Source organism: Rhinatrema bivittatum, chromosome 3, assembly GCF_901001135.1.
Source record: "Rhinatrema bivittatum chromosome 3, aRhiBiv1.1, whole genome shotgun sequence".
Classification (NCBI taxonomy): domain Eukaryota; kingdom Metazoa; phylum Chordata; class Amphibia; order Gymnophiona; family Rhinatrematidae; genus Rhinatrema; species Rhinatrema bivittatum.
The window spans coordinates 15262575-15276555 of record NC_042617.1 but is presented as its reverse complement, the minus strand read 5'-3'; the positions used below and the strand labels follow the sequence as shown (position 1 = coordinate 15276555).

Below are 13981 nucleotides of genomic sequence, written 5' to 3'. Positions count from 1 at the left end.
CGGCATCCAAGGATTTCTGTTCTTTACCTGGAGTGGCAGAAGAATGAGACCGGGATCTCTTGGCTTTCTTCTCAGCAGACTCAATGACCACAGATTCATAGGGCAGTTGGCTTTTTTGAAACCCCAGAGCTGACTGGACCAGATAGGTGGCATCAGTTTTTCTGTTCACTGGTGGAACTGTGCCAGGGTGCTCCCAGGTGCATTGTAACAAATCAAGAAGCATTTCATATACTGTAACTGCAATCACTTCCTTAGGGGCATCAACGAATTATAATACCTCAAGCATCTTATGCCTGATAGCCTTCTCCGTCTTAGCTTAAAAAGGAATGATTTCAGACATCTCTTTAATGAAGTTGGCAAATGTGAGGTCTTCAGGAGGGGAGCGGCGGCGTTCTTCTGGGGGTGAAGGCTCTGACAGGAGTTTATCCGAGTCCTGAGTGTCAGAAGAATCATCACCCCAGGGATCATATGGTGCATCTCCAGCACCATGCGGGCCTTCAACTGGAGGTAAGGGTCCAAATCCAGCCGGATCTGGAGGTGACACCGATGGAAAGGATGGAGACAACAATGTGGGCACCGAGGACGGTGATGGCATCGATGGATTCTGTGCTTTTGATGGACATCGGGGTGGCAACAGACCCGATGGTCCTAGAACTGGCTCCGGCATCAGTAAATTTTGTTCCTCATCCGAGGACAATGGAATAGATATTGGTGTCGGTGGTCTTGGAGGTGCCGATGGCATGGAAGGAACAGGCACCAATGGCAATGCACTGATTAAGGTATCCAGGCGCTCGAGAAGTGGAGCCAGCATGGTAAGCATTGGGTTGGGTGTCGGCATGGGAGCTGGTACCGGTGGAGATTGGAATCCGTGAAGTGCCTGGAGTACTGCCTCTTGGACCATCCGGTCCAATTCCTCATGGAAGGCTGGAATTGGCAGCACAGCCACAGGGGTTGGAGGCTCAGAAGGCATTGCTGGAGGGTCCACAAGTATTAGTGGAGTCTCGGCTCCCAGCACTGGTGCCAGTGGGGAATGCCTCTGTGTCCTGGGTCCAGAGAGGGATGAGGCCCTTTCTCCCTGGAACTTCTTGGCCGGTGGTTCTGTCGACGCCGATGTTGATGGCTTGTCGGTGGCAGCATTGGAAGAAGGGTAACGTCGATGGCGGTGACGGTGTTTCTCCTGATGCTCTGTCCGGTCCTTCTCTGGCACCAAGGCTTCGATGGCTTCGAATGTGAAGAGGCTGGTGAAGGACGGTTACCGGTGTTTCGATGGCACTGAGACTTCGATGGCGATGGAGTCATTGAAGAGGAAGGCTTTCGACTTGGAGTAGCCTTGGTTGGAGTAGACGGAGACACTCTCATAAAAAGGTGTTCCATCTTTTCCAAGTGGGCCCTGTGGCCTTTTGGCATCATCTGGGCACAGCTATTGCACCGTTAGACGTCTTGAGTGGGCCCCAAGCCCAAGACACATACATCATGAGGGTCCATAATGGACATGGTCCTCGGGCACTCGGGGCACTTTCGGAACCTGGTCACCATTTTTTTGAAAAAAGAAAGGTGGTGTGCGGTCAGTGGCCATCGGGCCCTGAAGAAAACACTTCCGGGAACTGACTGCAAAGGACAAGGTAAACTTACCAGCATCAACAGAGGTCGGTGGTTGATGGGGGACCCCGGGATGGGGAAAAAGGTTTTAATTTTTGAAATAAGTTTCCATGAGGAAAAAGTTGTGAGGAATGCTCCCAGAGCTCCAGAAATCCATGAGGCTACTGCTGCGTGGAAAAAAAAAGAGACTGAAGGGGGACCCCTGCTGGATGCAGGGTTGGTGGCATGCTGGGCATACTCAGTGTGCAAGTCAGAGTTCTAGAAACTTTGACAAAAGTGTTCCATGATTGGGCTCCATCCTGATGATGTCACCCACATGTGAGAACTACCATCCTGCTTGTCCTGGGAGAAATATCAAAATTGTCATATATGGAGTTTATCAGATGTTTTGAACATTCTTCTACTTCTAAAGCATATGAATGAAATTTTGCTTGCAATTCTGGTGACAAGGAGGTGGAAACCTTACATTTTTGTAAGATGTTTCACAAATATTGTATAATGTGGATATGTGCTGAAATTCTACTTTGGAACATGAATGCTTGTATACATTTTTTTCAAATGGATCCAATAACTTGCATTCCTTCATGGGAGGGACATTTAAATAATGTTTTAATTTTTTCTTCCTTCATATCATTGGTAATCTTTGACATTGCATTTGAGATCAATCTTCCTAGCTACTGTGGAATTAATAAAGGATCTGTAAAGGAGTGGCCCTACAACCCCTCTCTAACCTAGCCTGGTCCACCTTAAAAGCCATAGAGAGAGAGAGAGAGAGAGAGATAGTTCTGTGGGTGGGTTCCCTGGGTGGAGAAATAAGAATGTGAGCCCTGTTGCGAACAGATAGGCCCTGCATCTCTAGGAGAAGGCAGCTTCTGAAATATCTCTGTCCTGAAGTGAAGGTTGGAGTACACTGCAGGAGGTAAGCCGTCTACATTTTATGAATGCTGGTGTGATTAATAAAGTGGAATCTTTAAGAAAGAAGGCTAGAGTCAGTGTGGTACATACCTCTAGCCTAGAAAGTTTATTCGGCTTTTTCATAGAAGCATTCCAGATTTTTGTTTGAAGATTTCTTAGAGCTTTGTGAATTGGTACTGCTGAGGGCTGCTTTGGTGGTTTTATGAATTTCAGAATTCTTGATAGTTCCTCTTACTGTTCAATATAACTCCTGAATCAAGAAGGGGATGGAATCTGCCATCTCTTAAATGAATGCTGGATAAGAAAGATCTTCCAGAGGTGTATTGTTCCTCTGTTTCTGGATATGGGTCATCTGATATTCCTGATTCTGGAATGGAGTATGGTGATAGTGATTTGTATGACTCAGTATCTGAATCCCTTATGTGTCTAGGAGACAAGAAGGGAGCCTGTGAAGCTTGGGCTTCATCTTCTTGTTTTGTAGTGATAGCAACTTGTTTTACATTTTTTTCTAAAACAGGAGAATATTTTTCAAATGGAGGGGGCATTTTCTTCATGTAATGTTTAATGAAATCACGCCACAACTTTTGAACAGATACTGTGCTCTTCTTTAGATAATGGAAATGTCAACAAAAGTTTCCGATTCATGCACTAGTATAGGTAATGTCGATGGTGCTTTCCTCTATGCAAATAATAATGATGCTGATTTTGGTGCTGATGTCAACTGCGCCATTGTCAGTGCAGATACTGATAGTGCCATCCTTGAAACTGACGGTGATGGCACTATTCTCAGTACCACGTTCTGCACCAATGCTGAAGGCAGCATCTTTGATATTGACTCCAACAGTGCCTTCTTTGAAGCTGATGATGCAGTCTTTGATGCTGACACTGAAGTCGATTTATGCACTGGTAACAATGGCTCTGATTCTGGTGTTGATATCTCTGGCCTTCTATGATTTGACAATGAGAAAAAGATTTTTTTCTCCCTATCGGAGAGTTTGAAGAAGAAGTTGATGAGCTTTTACTCCAGTGTTTGAGTGACTCTGGACTCCTTTTTTTCTTAAGCTATTGTCTCCCTGATGCTGAAATATTCACTCCTTCTGGAGAAGAAAACTCAGTCAACAATTTCAACTGTTTGTTATTCCTGTCAGAAATGTGGACCCTTGGTACTGATGGAGCCCACTAGGTCCATCTGTCAGTTGGTGGAGAGGCCCTGAGGCAGGACCTACTGGAACTTTGCCTATACCAGCCCTGTTCCCTGCAGGTTGAGCCCTTGGGTTACAGGGGCCAGCAGGACTTAGGTGGGTCCCCAAGGCAATCCAAAGACCTGGCTCCAGGCAAGCATGGGTCACGTCAGGCAGTGATCAGCAAAGATGGAAGACAAGCCAAAGGTCAGGGAAGGCAGCAGACAGCACAAATGAGGAATTGGCTAGAGGTCAGGTCCGAAACAGGGGGTCAAGCCCAGGCAGCAGTCAAGGAAGGTCCAAGATCCAAGCTGAAGTCAAACTGGAAAAATGGCAAGGGTAAGGCAAATCATGGACGGGGTAAGGAAGGGCAAGGGAACCAAGGCAAGTAGGAACAAGACACAAACAAGGACAAGGCAAATGAACACAAGAGTAGCAACATCACCAAGACAATGAGGATGCCAGGAGATCTGTTGCCAAAGCAAGGTGCTGTTGTGTGAAGGGCCCTTATATAGGGCTATGGCTAGTGATGTCATTCATGGGTACCACAGTATTTCCTGTCGTGGGCTCTTTAAGAATGTGGCTGTTGGCACATGTGCACGCTTAGGGAGGTCAGCTGGGCTTGGCAGCCATGAAGGCATCCTATAGTTGAGGTAGAGCGGTTGCTGCATTAGACTTGTAATAGGAACAGCTGATGGTGGCATCTGGTGAGTGTGGCAATTCATGGGGCCATCCCATGAGCCACCAATCACAACACTACTTATATGGAATAACTCTAGGTGACATTTTTGCATACACTTTGCAATTTGATCTTTCATGCAATGATCCTAGGCATCTCAACAAATGTCATTAAGATCCACTATAGTCATTTTGTGTCTACAGTTTCCACATAATTTGAATGGAGCTCTTCCTGACATGACTAACTAACCTAAAATGATCTATCTATCTATCTACTAGCAAAAAGTGCCCAACATTGCTTGGGTAATCTGGTCTATAACAGTCTGTGTGTGTGTGTGTGTGTGTGTGTGTGCGCGTGTGGTGTGTGTATGTGCGTGTGGGTGGATCTGCCTGTGTGTCTCTGCCTGTGTTTATCTGTGTATGAGTCTGCCTGCATGTGTGTGTGCACTCCTGTGTGTGTGGGTGTCTCTGCCTGTGTGTCTGTCTATCCCAGTGTGTGCATATCTTGGTCTGTGTGTATCTGTATATATGTATGTGTTTGTGTGTGCACTCTGCCTTTGTGTGTGTAGGCCTGTGTATGTTTAGAGGGGAGCCTGTGGGGGGGGTACCTGTATCAGTGTGTGTGTCTGCCTATGTCTGTGTGTATGTGTGTGTGCATGTGCAAGCCAATATATACAAGCTTGTGTGCTCTTCTGCATGCTTGTGTGAGTTTGTGCACATGTTCATGAGCTTGTATGTATTTGTGATCAAGCGTGCACATGCATGTGTGCGCAAATCTTGCTTCTACTGTGTAAATTGAAGGATTTTAAAAGAGACGCTCCTACGCCATTCCCAGTTTTATCAATGTATCCCCAGTTCACCCAGTTAAGGGATAGGTCATCTAACCCCCCCTGGTTTGACAGCCTTCACTGTCCTGTTAGCCCCTACTCTTAAAATCTGGCAGATCTGCCTATGTTTCTTTATTTTTGAACTTACATGTCATCCATAGCAGAAGTTACATGGTAAGGGGCCTCGGCGCGTGCTGGAGCATGTAAGTATTTACGCACACATCTCTGGTTCCTGCCCTGAAACACCCCCGCCCCAGCCAGACCAGATCCATGGCCTGCCTCTTTTTGAAAACTTATCTGGGTGGCTTTTAAAATAAACTTGTCACGTGCAAGCCCAACTTATTCATGCATCCCCTAATTTATGTGAATGCCAGAGTTTTAAAATTCACCTCCTTGTTTTTCACAGTGCACCTTTCATTGTTTTGGGCATCATCTGGGGGTCACAAAGAGACACAACAGTGTGACCAACCAACTGACACAACACATATACATTGCATATACACATATATATATTTAGGACTCATAGTCAAAACAATAGCAAACATTTAAAAATTGATGTACTGAATGGAAAAAAAAACTTGTTGTCGATAAAGCCCCAGAATGCATTCGGTGAAGAGAGAGCAAAAAAAATGTCTTACTGCGTTAGTGCAATAAAATAGACTGAGAAGATACTTGTGCTCAGGAAAGTGTCCTTCTTGAGCTTTGAGTGTTACGAGCGCACGCGGAGCGCGGTCGTCTCAAGCGGGTGGTGAGCCCTTGGGCCACGGCAAGACTTAGGGGCCCCAAGCCACATCGTGGGAGGTGAGCCAAGCAGGCATGGTGAGCCAGGCGGGTACAGAAGCAGGGAGTAAGGAGTGGGGTCTGACCCTCAGCCGGACCTGCACGCCCATGGAAACCAACACGGGGATGTTGATTAATGAACGGTCCTCCGACTGTTCCCGGCCCTTTCGGACCTGCCGCAGGAACGGCAATGGGCAGCAGGCCAGACAGAGGCGAGGGCAGACAGAGTCCTTACACAGAAGACGTCAGATGGGGGGCTGAAGCAAGACATCCAAGACAGGCTGAAGCAAGACATTGAAGACATCAGGGCAAGGGTTGAAGCAAGACATAGGCACTGTCTCTCAAGGCGCCCTACACAGCCAGCACGGCTGGACTGGTCACGGACCACCCTGTCCCACAAACGCGGGAGCGTGACATGCGCAGGGAAGAGGAAGCGGTGGGTTGCTGCACTCCTGGCAGCCAAAGCAGGGAAGGTTGCTGCACTCCCGGCAGCCTCAAGCAGGAAAGGTTGCTGCACTCCTGGCAGCCTCAAGCAGGTAGGAACGGCGGGAACTGGATCAGGCATGGGATCAGGAACAGACATCATGGCACATTCGGAACAGACATCAAGGCACATCCGGAACAGACATCAAGGCACATCCGGAACAGACATCAAGGCAGAGATACTGGACAGGGAGCCATCAAGGAACAGACGACCACGGAGGACCTGGATCAAGGCAGAGGTACAGACGACTGTAATGCTCAATCCAAAGGCCAGCAGGAACTGACAAGAAAGTCCTTTTATACAGCTGAAGTGGGTAACTCCCTGGGAGGAGTTTGCCAGGACCGCCCCTTGCTGGCCCTATAACTGGGGTAGAGAGCTGCGGGCCGGCCCCTAGGGAGAAGGGCGCCTCCCTCCCTCCCAAAATAGAGCCATGCAAGCCACAGGCAGGCCTCAGGAACAGCTAGGCCTCCCAGGCCCTGGAGCAAGTCCTGGAAGGTGCACAGGCGAGGCCCTGGCTTCGGAGCGGCCTCCGGAGGAAAGGTAAGATACCTCCTGTAGTGCAGCAACAGGGGGGATCGTAACATTGAGAGAGAACACATCTAAACCAATGCTGTTGGATGATGTCATCTATTTGTGTGGCTGTTTTTTTCCTGCTTGTTCATGGAGAATTTTGGATTTCCTCAGATTTTCTTGGGAAATTCACTGTAGTTCCCCAGCAAATCTGGTGAAATTGCATGGCTTCACCAAGATTTAATGTGGATTCATTAATTCACAAAGCATATGTGATCTGCATTTCTGTTTCAGATTTCTGTGAATCAGCAAGTAAACTAGAAATCTGATGCAGATTTGCAGCTTCACAGAAATCTCCATCTGATTTTTAAATAATTTTTTCAAAGTAATTGGGTGAAAGAGTCAAATTCATGCATATCTGTCAAATTATTTTATGACATTTAAAAAATGTGCTCATCTCTATTTGTCAGCTTAGTAGGAAAAGGAAGCATTGTGCAAATACACACTGGAACCCTTAGGTTACATTCAAAATGTATTCTAGATTTTAAGCTTACTGGAAGTTTCCCCTGACTAAATGGACTGAATTTTGTGACACCAATAAATATAATGCTTTTAAAATATGTATGCCTGGGAAGTAATATGGTCCAAAGTTTCACTTTCTTGATGCACTGCTGCCTAATCAAAAAATGTTTGTGATGGTTCCCTACCACTGCACCATGTCAGTCTGTAATGACCTACCAGTACCATTTGTAATAAATCCTTTCTAGTTTTTTCTCAGAAGGAATCTTTTACTTCCTAGCTTATCAGGCTAGTTGTAACTTTATCATCTCAGTTGTACTGAAAAAAATCAGCAGAACCAGGGGTCACGATTTGAAGCTCCAGGAAGGAAGATTCAGAACCAATGTCAGGAAGTATTTCTTCACGGAGAGGGTGGTGGATGCCTAGAATGCCCTTCCGAAGGAAGTGGTGAAGACCAGAACTGTGAAGGACTTCAAAGGGGCGTGGGATAAACACTGTGGATCCATAAAATCAAGAGGCCGTCAATAAAGAGTGGGTGGCTCGCCAGAATGACGGCTACTGCCTGGAGATAATACCCTTATTCAATAAACATACACATGGTTACTGTGACTCCAACATCGCTCTAAGCTACAACAGCAAGAGGAAATGTGGAAAAAAGGATTCGCACTCACAAAGCGGGGAGTAGCTGGCTTGTTACGGCGGTTACTACCCCAAACCAAATAAGCCTGATACTTCACGTTCAACCCATATCCAGCATAGCTCTCTGCTTCAATGGCAGGGGAGAAGAAAAACTGATACTTCACGCATATCCAGCACAGCTCTCTGCTTCAACGGCAGGGGAGAAGAAAAACTGATACTTCACGCATATCCAGCATAGCTCCCTGCTTCAACGGCAGGGGAGAAGAAAAACTGATACTTCACGCATATCCAGCATAGCTCTCTGCTTCAACGGCAGGGGACAAGAAAAACTGATACTTCACGCATATCCAGCATAGCTCTCTGCTTCAACGGCAGGGGAGAAGAAAAACTGATACTTCACGCATATCCAGCATAGCTCTCTGCTTCAACGGCAGGGGAGAAGAAAAACTGATACTTCACGCATATCCAGCATAGCTCCCTGCTTCAACGGCAGGGGAGAAGAAAACTGATACTTCACGCATATCCAGCATAGCTCCCTGCTTCAACGGCAGGGGAGAAGAAAAACTGATACTTCACGCATATCCAGCATAGCTCACTGCTTCAACGGCAGGGGAGAAGAAAAAAGGATTCGCACTCACAAAGCGGGGAGTAGCTGGCTTGTTACGGCGGTTACTACCCCAAACCAAATAAGCCTGATACTTCACTTTCAATGTATTTCCAGCATAGCTCTCTGCTTTAACGGCAGGGGAGAAGAAAAACTGATACTACACGCATATCCAGCATAGCTCCCTGCTTCAACGGCAGGGGAGAAGAAAAACTGATACTACACGCATATCCAGCATAGCTCCCTGCTTCAACGGCAGGGGAGAAGAAAAACAACCAATAAGGGCTGAATAACATAGTCTGGGTAAAACAAATAAGCATGGGTGTAGCTTGCTTATTGCGGCGGTTACTTCCCCTACTACCCCTAACTAATCAAGCTTGATATTTCACTTGGATGCAGCTCCATCACTGCTCTCTACATTAATGGTGGGGGTGGAAGGGAAATAGAACCAAAGAGCTAAGAGAAACAGATAAGTATGAGAAAAAATGTGTGAAGCTTGCTGGGCAGACTGGATGGGCCGTTTGCTCTTCTTCTGCCGTCATTTCTATGTTTCTATGTTTCTATGTACTGTAGCTATGAATTTTTAATTTTTATTGTAACTTTGGTTATGATTTATATATATTTTGAAATATTTCTGTATATTATAAAACACAATTTTAAATATAGCTTTACATAATAATAATAATATAACATCTGACAAAGTGGACCCCATCCTCAAAAGCTCATGCCTCCATAAACTGGTTAGTCTACAAGGTGCCACCCACCTCGTGTCATTTTTACTACATCAAACTGACAGTACAGCTACCCCTCTGAGAAGCTTTTAAACTGTATCATTTCATTTATATTGGGCATACCCTTCTTAGCTTTCAAACTTTTCCTCCACAGTGTAGAGAATATGCCATCCGTCCAATCATTGGTAGCAGCATCCAGTCTACCAAACATTTGAGGTGCAGTAATAGCTTTTGGGTTCATACGCATCTCTTTGTGAGGCAGTCCACACTCTGTCATTGCTTTCATTAGCATAGTTATAACTGTTGTTTTTCCAGAACCACTAGGTCCAAGAGTCATTAAGCCATGGCGTACTCTTGCCGTCTCATATAACTGAAAGAAACAAAAGGTAGCATTATTTTTTTAATTTAATTTACATCAGTGATATCTGCATACTGTTTCTATGAAACTTGATTATTTGCAGACTTCCTTAGAGCAGTAAAATTCAGGGTCAGCAAAATTCCATCCCTTGCAGAGGCCGCTTGTGCAGATCTCTAATCCTTCCCCTCAAACCTACAATTCCTTTCCCACTCCACCACATGGAGCTCTGATTCCTCCACCTTGTTCCTCTTGATCTTCTGGTTTCTGGCTCTGGAACAGCAAGTTGAGTGAATATGGAGACTGAACCAGCCCATACTCACAGTATCAGTGGCCCTACCCTTGCTGTACATCCATGTGTGATGCAGTGTCTGTGCTCAGTCAGACCCCTATTGATACTGCTATTGCTGCTATATCCACTTGTACTAGGATTCAGGAACCATGAGATCAGAGAGGCAGCAGGAGGGATTAAAGATCCATGCCAGAGTAGGGGAGGAGAAAGAAGGGGGCAGAAAAGAGTTCAGAGGTTTGCAGAGGGGTAGGGAGAAGGAGAGGTAAGCAAAGGGGAAGGCTCAGAAATCTATGTTTGGTGTGGAGTGGGTAAGGAGGATAGAAGAGGAATGATCCAAGGTCTTTCTCTTATTAAACAAATACTTTTGCCCTTGATAAAGGGTAAATAGACTTTCTGATAGATAGAATGATCTAGTTTTTTTACTCATCCCTCTTGGAAAGTTCAATTACTGAGTTCTGCCAGTAAATATGAGTACAGAGCCTCTATAGGAAAGTAAGCACTCAGTTTTCTCAGGTAGAAAGAGGAAGCAAAGCTGTAAGCTTCCTAATAGAAGGAAGAGAGTGGTTGATAACTGAGAGAAGAGTTGCTCCCTGGCTTTACCACTGTGCAACAGGAATCAGAAGGACATTTGCAAAAGGAGGATTTTCCAGTTTGGATTATCCATCAACTGCAGGAGAGGCCATGTGAGTAAAACAATATTTGCACTTTGATCAACAGAAACTAATACCATGATGTTTAAACTACAAAAAATAATAGCCCTAGAGAACTGGATAAGTTGCCAGACAGGAGCATGCATCATGATCTCTGTGGGCTTTCTCTGCTCTAACCCAGGGTAGTATCCTTGTAAGCTTAGAGGTTTGTGAAAGCAAAAGCAGTGAATAGGTCTAGAGCCTATTAAGAAGGACAGAAAAGGGAAGAGTGTATATAATTGTGGAAGCTACTGGCACTCTGATTTAGAGTTGCAGAGGAACTGTACAACCTACTGTAAATGTTTATCTACTTTGAAGAAAAGAGACAAATCCTTGGAAACAACAATCCAGTGTGTTGTGTGTTATTTTTAATATGAACTGATGTTGAGAGACTGAGTGCTTATATTTCTAATATGGTGGCAATAAAAACAGTCACTAAATTCAAGAAAGACTGAGATAAGTACAGAGGATCCTTAGCTGTGAAGAAGTGAATCCAGACATCCACCAGAGAAGGAAATCAGGTAGACTACATTGCCTTACAGTCCTTATCTGCTATCATGTTTCTATCATATGAGCATTTCTTTAATTTGGGTTCACCAGAAATGTTTTCCTATAGAGCACTGAGTAAAAGAGCAACAACAAATATATATCTGTCAAAGGAGATTCATTATCACAGTATATACAGTTCTGGTCATATGAGAAAAATACATATTTGCAACAAAAGTAAGCCCACTTAAGTTAATATTTCAAGTCTAAACTCCAATAATCATTGTCAATCACTGATTACTTCAAACTTCCATTAATTACCTTAATCTAATTATATTATCACTTATACATTTTGAATATATTTTTCAAAGATGGCACCATAATAACTAATAATTTATCAAACCTTAGAAATATTAGGTAAATGTCACACCTGTCAAAATAACTGGACAGACTGGATGGGCTGGATTGTCTGTTTCTGCTGCCATTTATTACATTACTAGCTAAAAGTGTTAGGATTTGTAGGTATGTGAAAAGAATAAAATGTCTGAGGGACCCGCCCCTCCCCCGATGTCATCGCTCACAGAACTGATCCGTTAAAAGCGCCAAGCCAGCAGGCGCCGCTGAGGGGGAGAGCTGGCCACTATCTGGAAATCACCTGTTCACAACTGAGGTAAAAAAGACAAAAAAAATTGAAAAAAAGAAAAGAACAGCGCTGAAACTGGGAAGAGATGATGAATTTGAAAAGAATAAAAGATCTGAGGGACCCGCCCCTCCCCCGACGTCATCGCTCACGGAATTGATCCGTTAAAAGCGCCAAGCCAGCAGGCGTTTGTGCACCCCTTCGTGCATCCCCTAGTTTTAATATTCCCCTTGTTATCTTTATTCCCTTGTTAACAATTTCTACTTTATAATTGTTTTACATTTCTGACAAAGGTAATGTATGCTTTTAATATAATTTGTTGATTGTTCTATGTAACGCTCACAGGCGAAGTTATGTTTTTATTGTAAACCGGTGTGATTTGTATTTTATACAGGAATGTTGGTATATAAAAGTTATAAATAAATAAATAAATAAAATGTGGGCCCTGGACCGAGGTGAGAGATGGTACCGCCCACAGGGAGAAGCCCTATGAGCCTCACCGTCAGGAGGCAAGGTCTCAGCGGATGTCAGACACAGCTGTGGAATAGAGTCTTTATTAGAGAGAGAGGCACTGCCCGAGAAGAGGGGAATGCAGGAGAAAGTCACAGAGTCTGTGCAGTGGGGTATACCCAGCGGGAATACCTCAATAGTGGACATCTGACAATGGTCCGCAGAGTGGGGTACACCAATGAGGTTCCTCTGTAGCGATGATTCAGTAATGGCCTGCAGCGCAGGATACATCAGGGGATTCCTCACTTAGAGATAGTACAGTAGTGGCCCACAGCACAGGGTACACCAGTGAGGATTTCCCACTAGAGATGGTACAGTAGAGGTCCACGGCATGAGGTACACCGAAGAGGTTTCCTACTAGAGACGGTACGGTAGTGGCCCGCAGCGTGGGGTACACTGGAGAGGATTCCATACTAGAGAAGATACGGTAGTGGCCCACAGCGTGGGGTACACCAAAGATGATTCCACACTAGAGATGATACAATAGTGGTCCGTAGAGTCAAGGTACTCACAGTGATGAATGTTCTAGCAGAAGCCCTAGGGAACGGGGTTAGGCGGCAGTCCAAGGCAAGAAGGCCCTCCGAGGAGCGGATAGCCAGAGACGAGGAAGGGCCCCCGAGGGGTGGGTACCCAGAGCATCTCACGCCAAATGTGCAGGAGCTGGAACAGGACGTCCGTAGTGAGCGTAGCGGATTCAGCAATGAGGGAACTCATTGCCAAGTCATCAATAGGCAGGGCCAGCGGCTTAAGTATTGTGGAGTGAAGACGTCATCCGGAGGGTGCCCCCGAGGTTCCCGCCATGACGTGCTTAAGACTGGCCTGGGTACACACGTGCTGAAGTGATCCCGAAGGCAAGATGGCGATCAGCAGTGCCCACGTCGTACCGGGGACGCCAGGCAGGTCGGTGGTAGCTAGCGGAGGCTGCCACTTTCCCCAGAGGTGTCAATGAAGTGATAAGAAAGAAGTGATAAAGGGGATGGAACAGCTCCCCTATGAGGAAAGGCTGAAGAGGTTAGGGCTGTTCAGCTTGGAGAAGAGACGGCTGAGGGTGGATATGATAGAGGTCTTTAAGATCATGAGAGGTCTTGAACGAGTAGATGTGAATCGGTTATTTACACTTTCAAATAATAGAAGGACTAGGGGGCATTCCATGAAGTTAGCAAGTAGCACATTTAAGACTAATCGGAGAAAATTCTTTTTCACTCAACACACAATAAAGCTCTGGAATTTGTTGCCAGAGGATGTGGTTAGTGCAGTTAGTGTAGCTGGGTTCAAAAAGGTTTTGGATAAGTTCTTGGAGGAGAAGTCCATTAACAGCTATTAATCAAGTTTACTTATGGAATAGCCACTGCTATTAATTGCATCAAAGGCATGGGAGCTTCTTAGTTTTGGCTAACTGCCAGGTTCTTGTGGCCTGGTATGGCCTCTGTTGGAAACAGGATGCTGGGCTTGATGGTCCCTTGTTCTGACCCAGCATGGCATTTTCTTATGTTCTTATGTTGCTGCTGTCTGCGACCGATGGACATAACAGTACCCCCCTTC

At 45.4% G+C, this 13981-nt stretch overlaps 1 protein-coding gene across 1 annotated transcript in view; it reads right to left on the bottom strand.

The window, feature by feature from the left end:
* DNAH8 (dynein axonemal heavy chain 8) overlaps positions 1–13981 on the bottom strand; it is a 1926251-nt gene that overhangs the window by 748591 nt on the left and 1163679 nt on the right. The window contains 1 exon segment of the mRNA XM_029592920.1: positions 9591–9837. Within this exon segment, the coding sequence (XP_029448780.1) occupies positions 9591–9837 (247 nt within the window).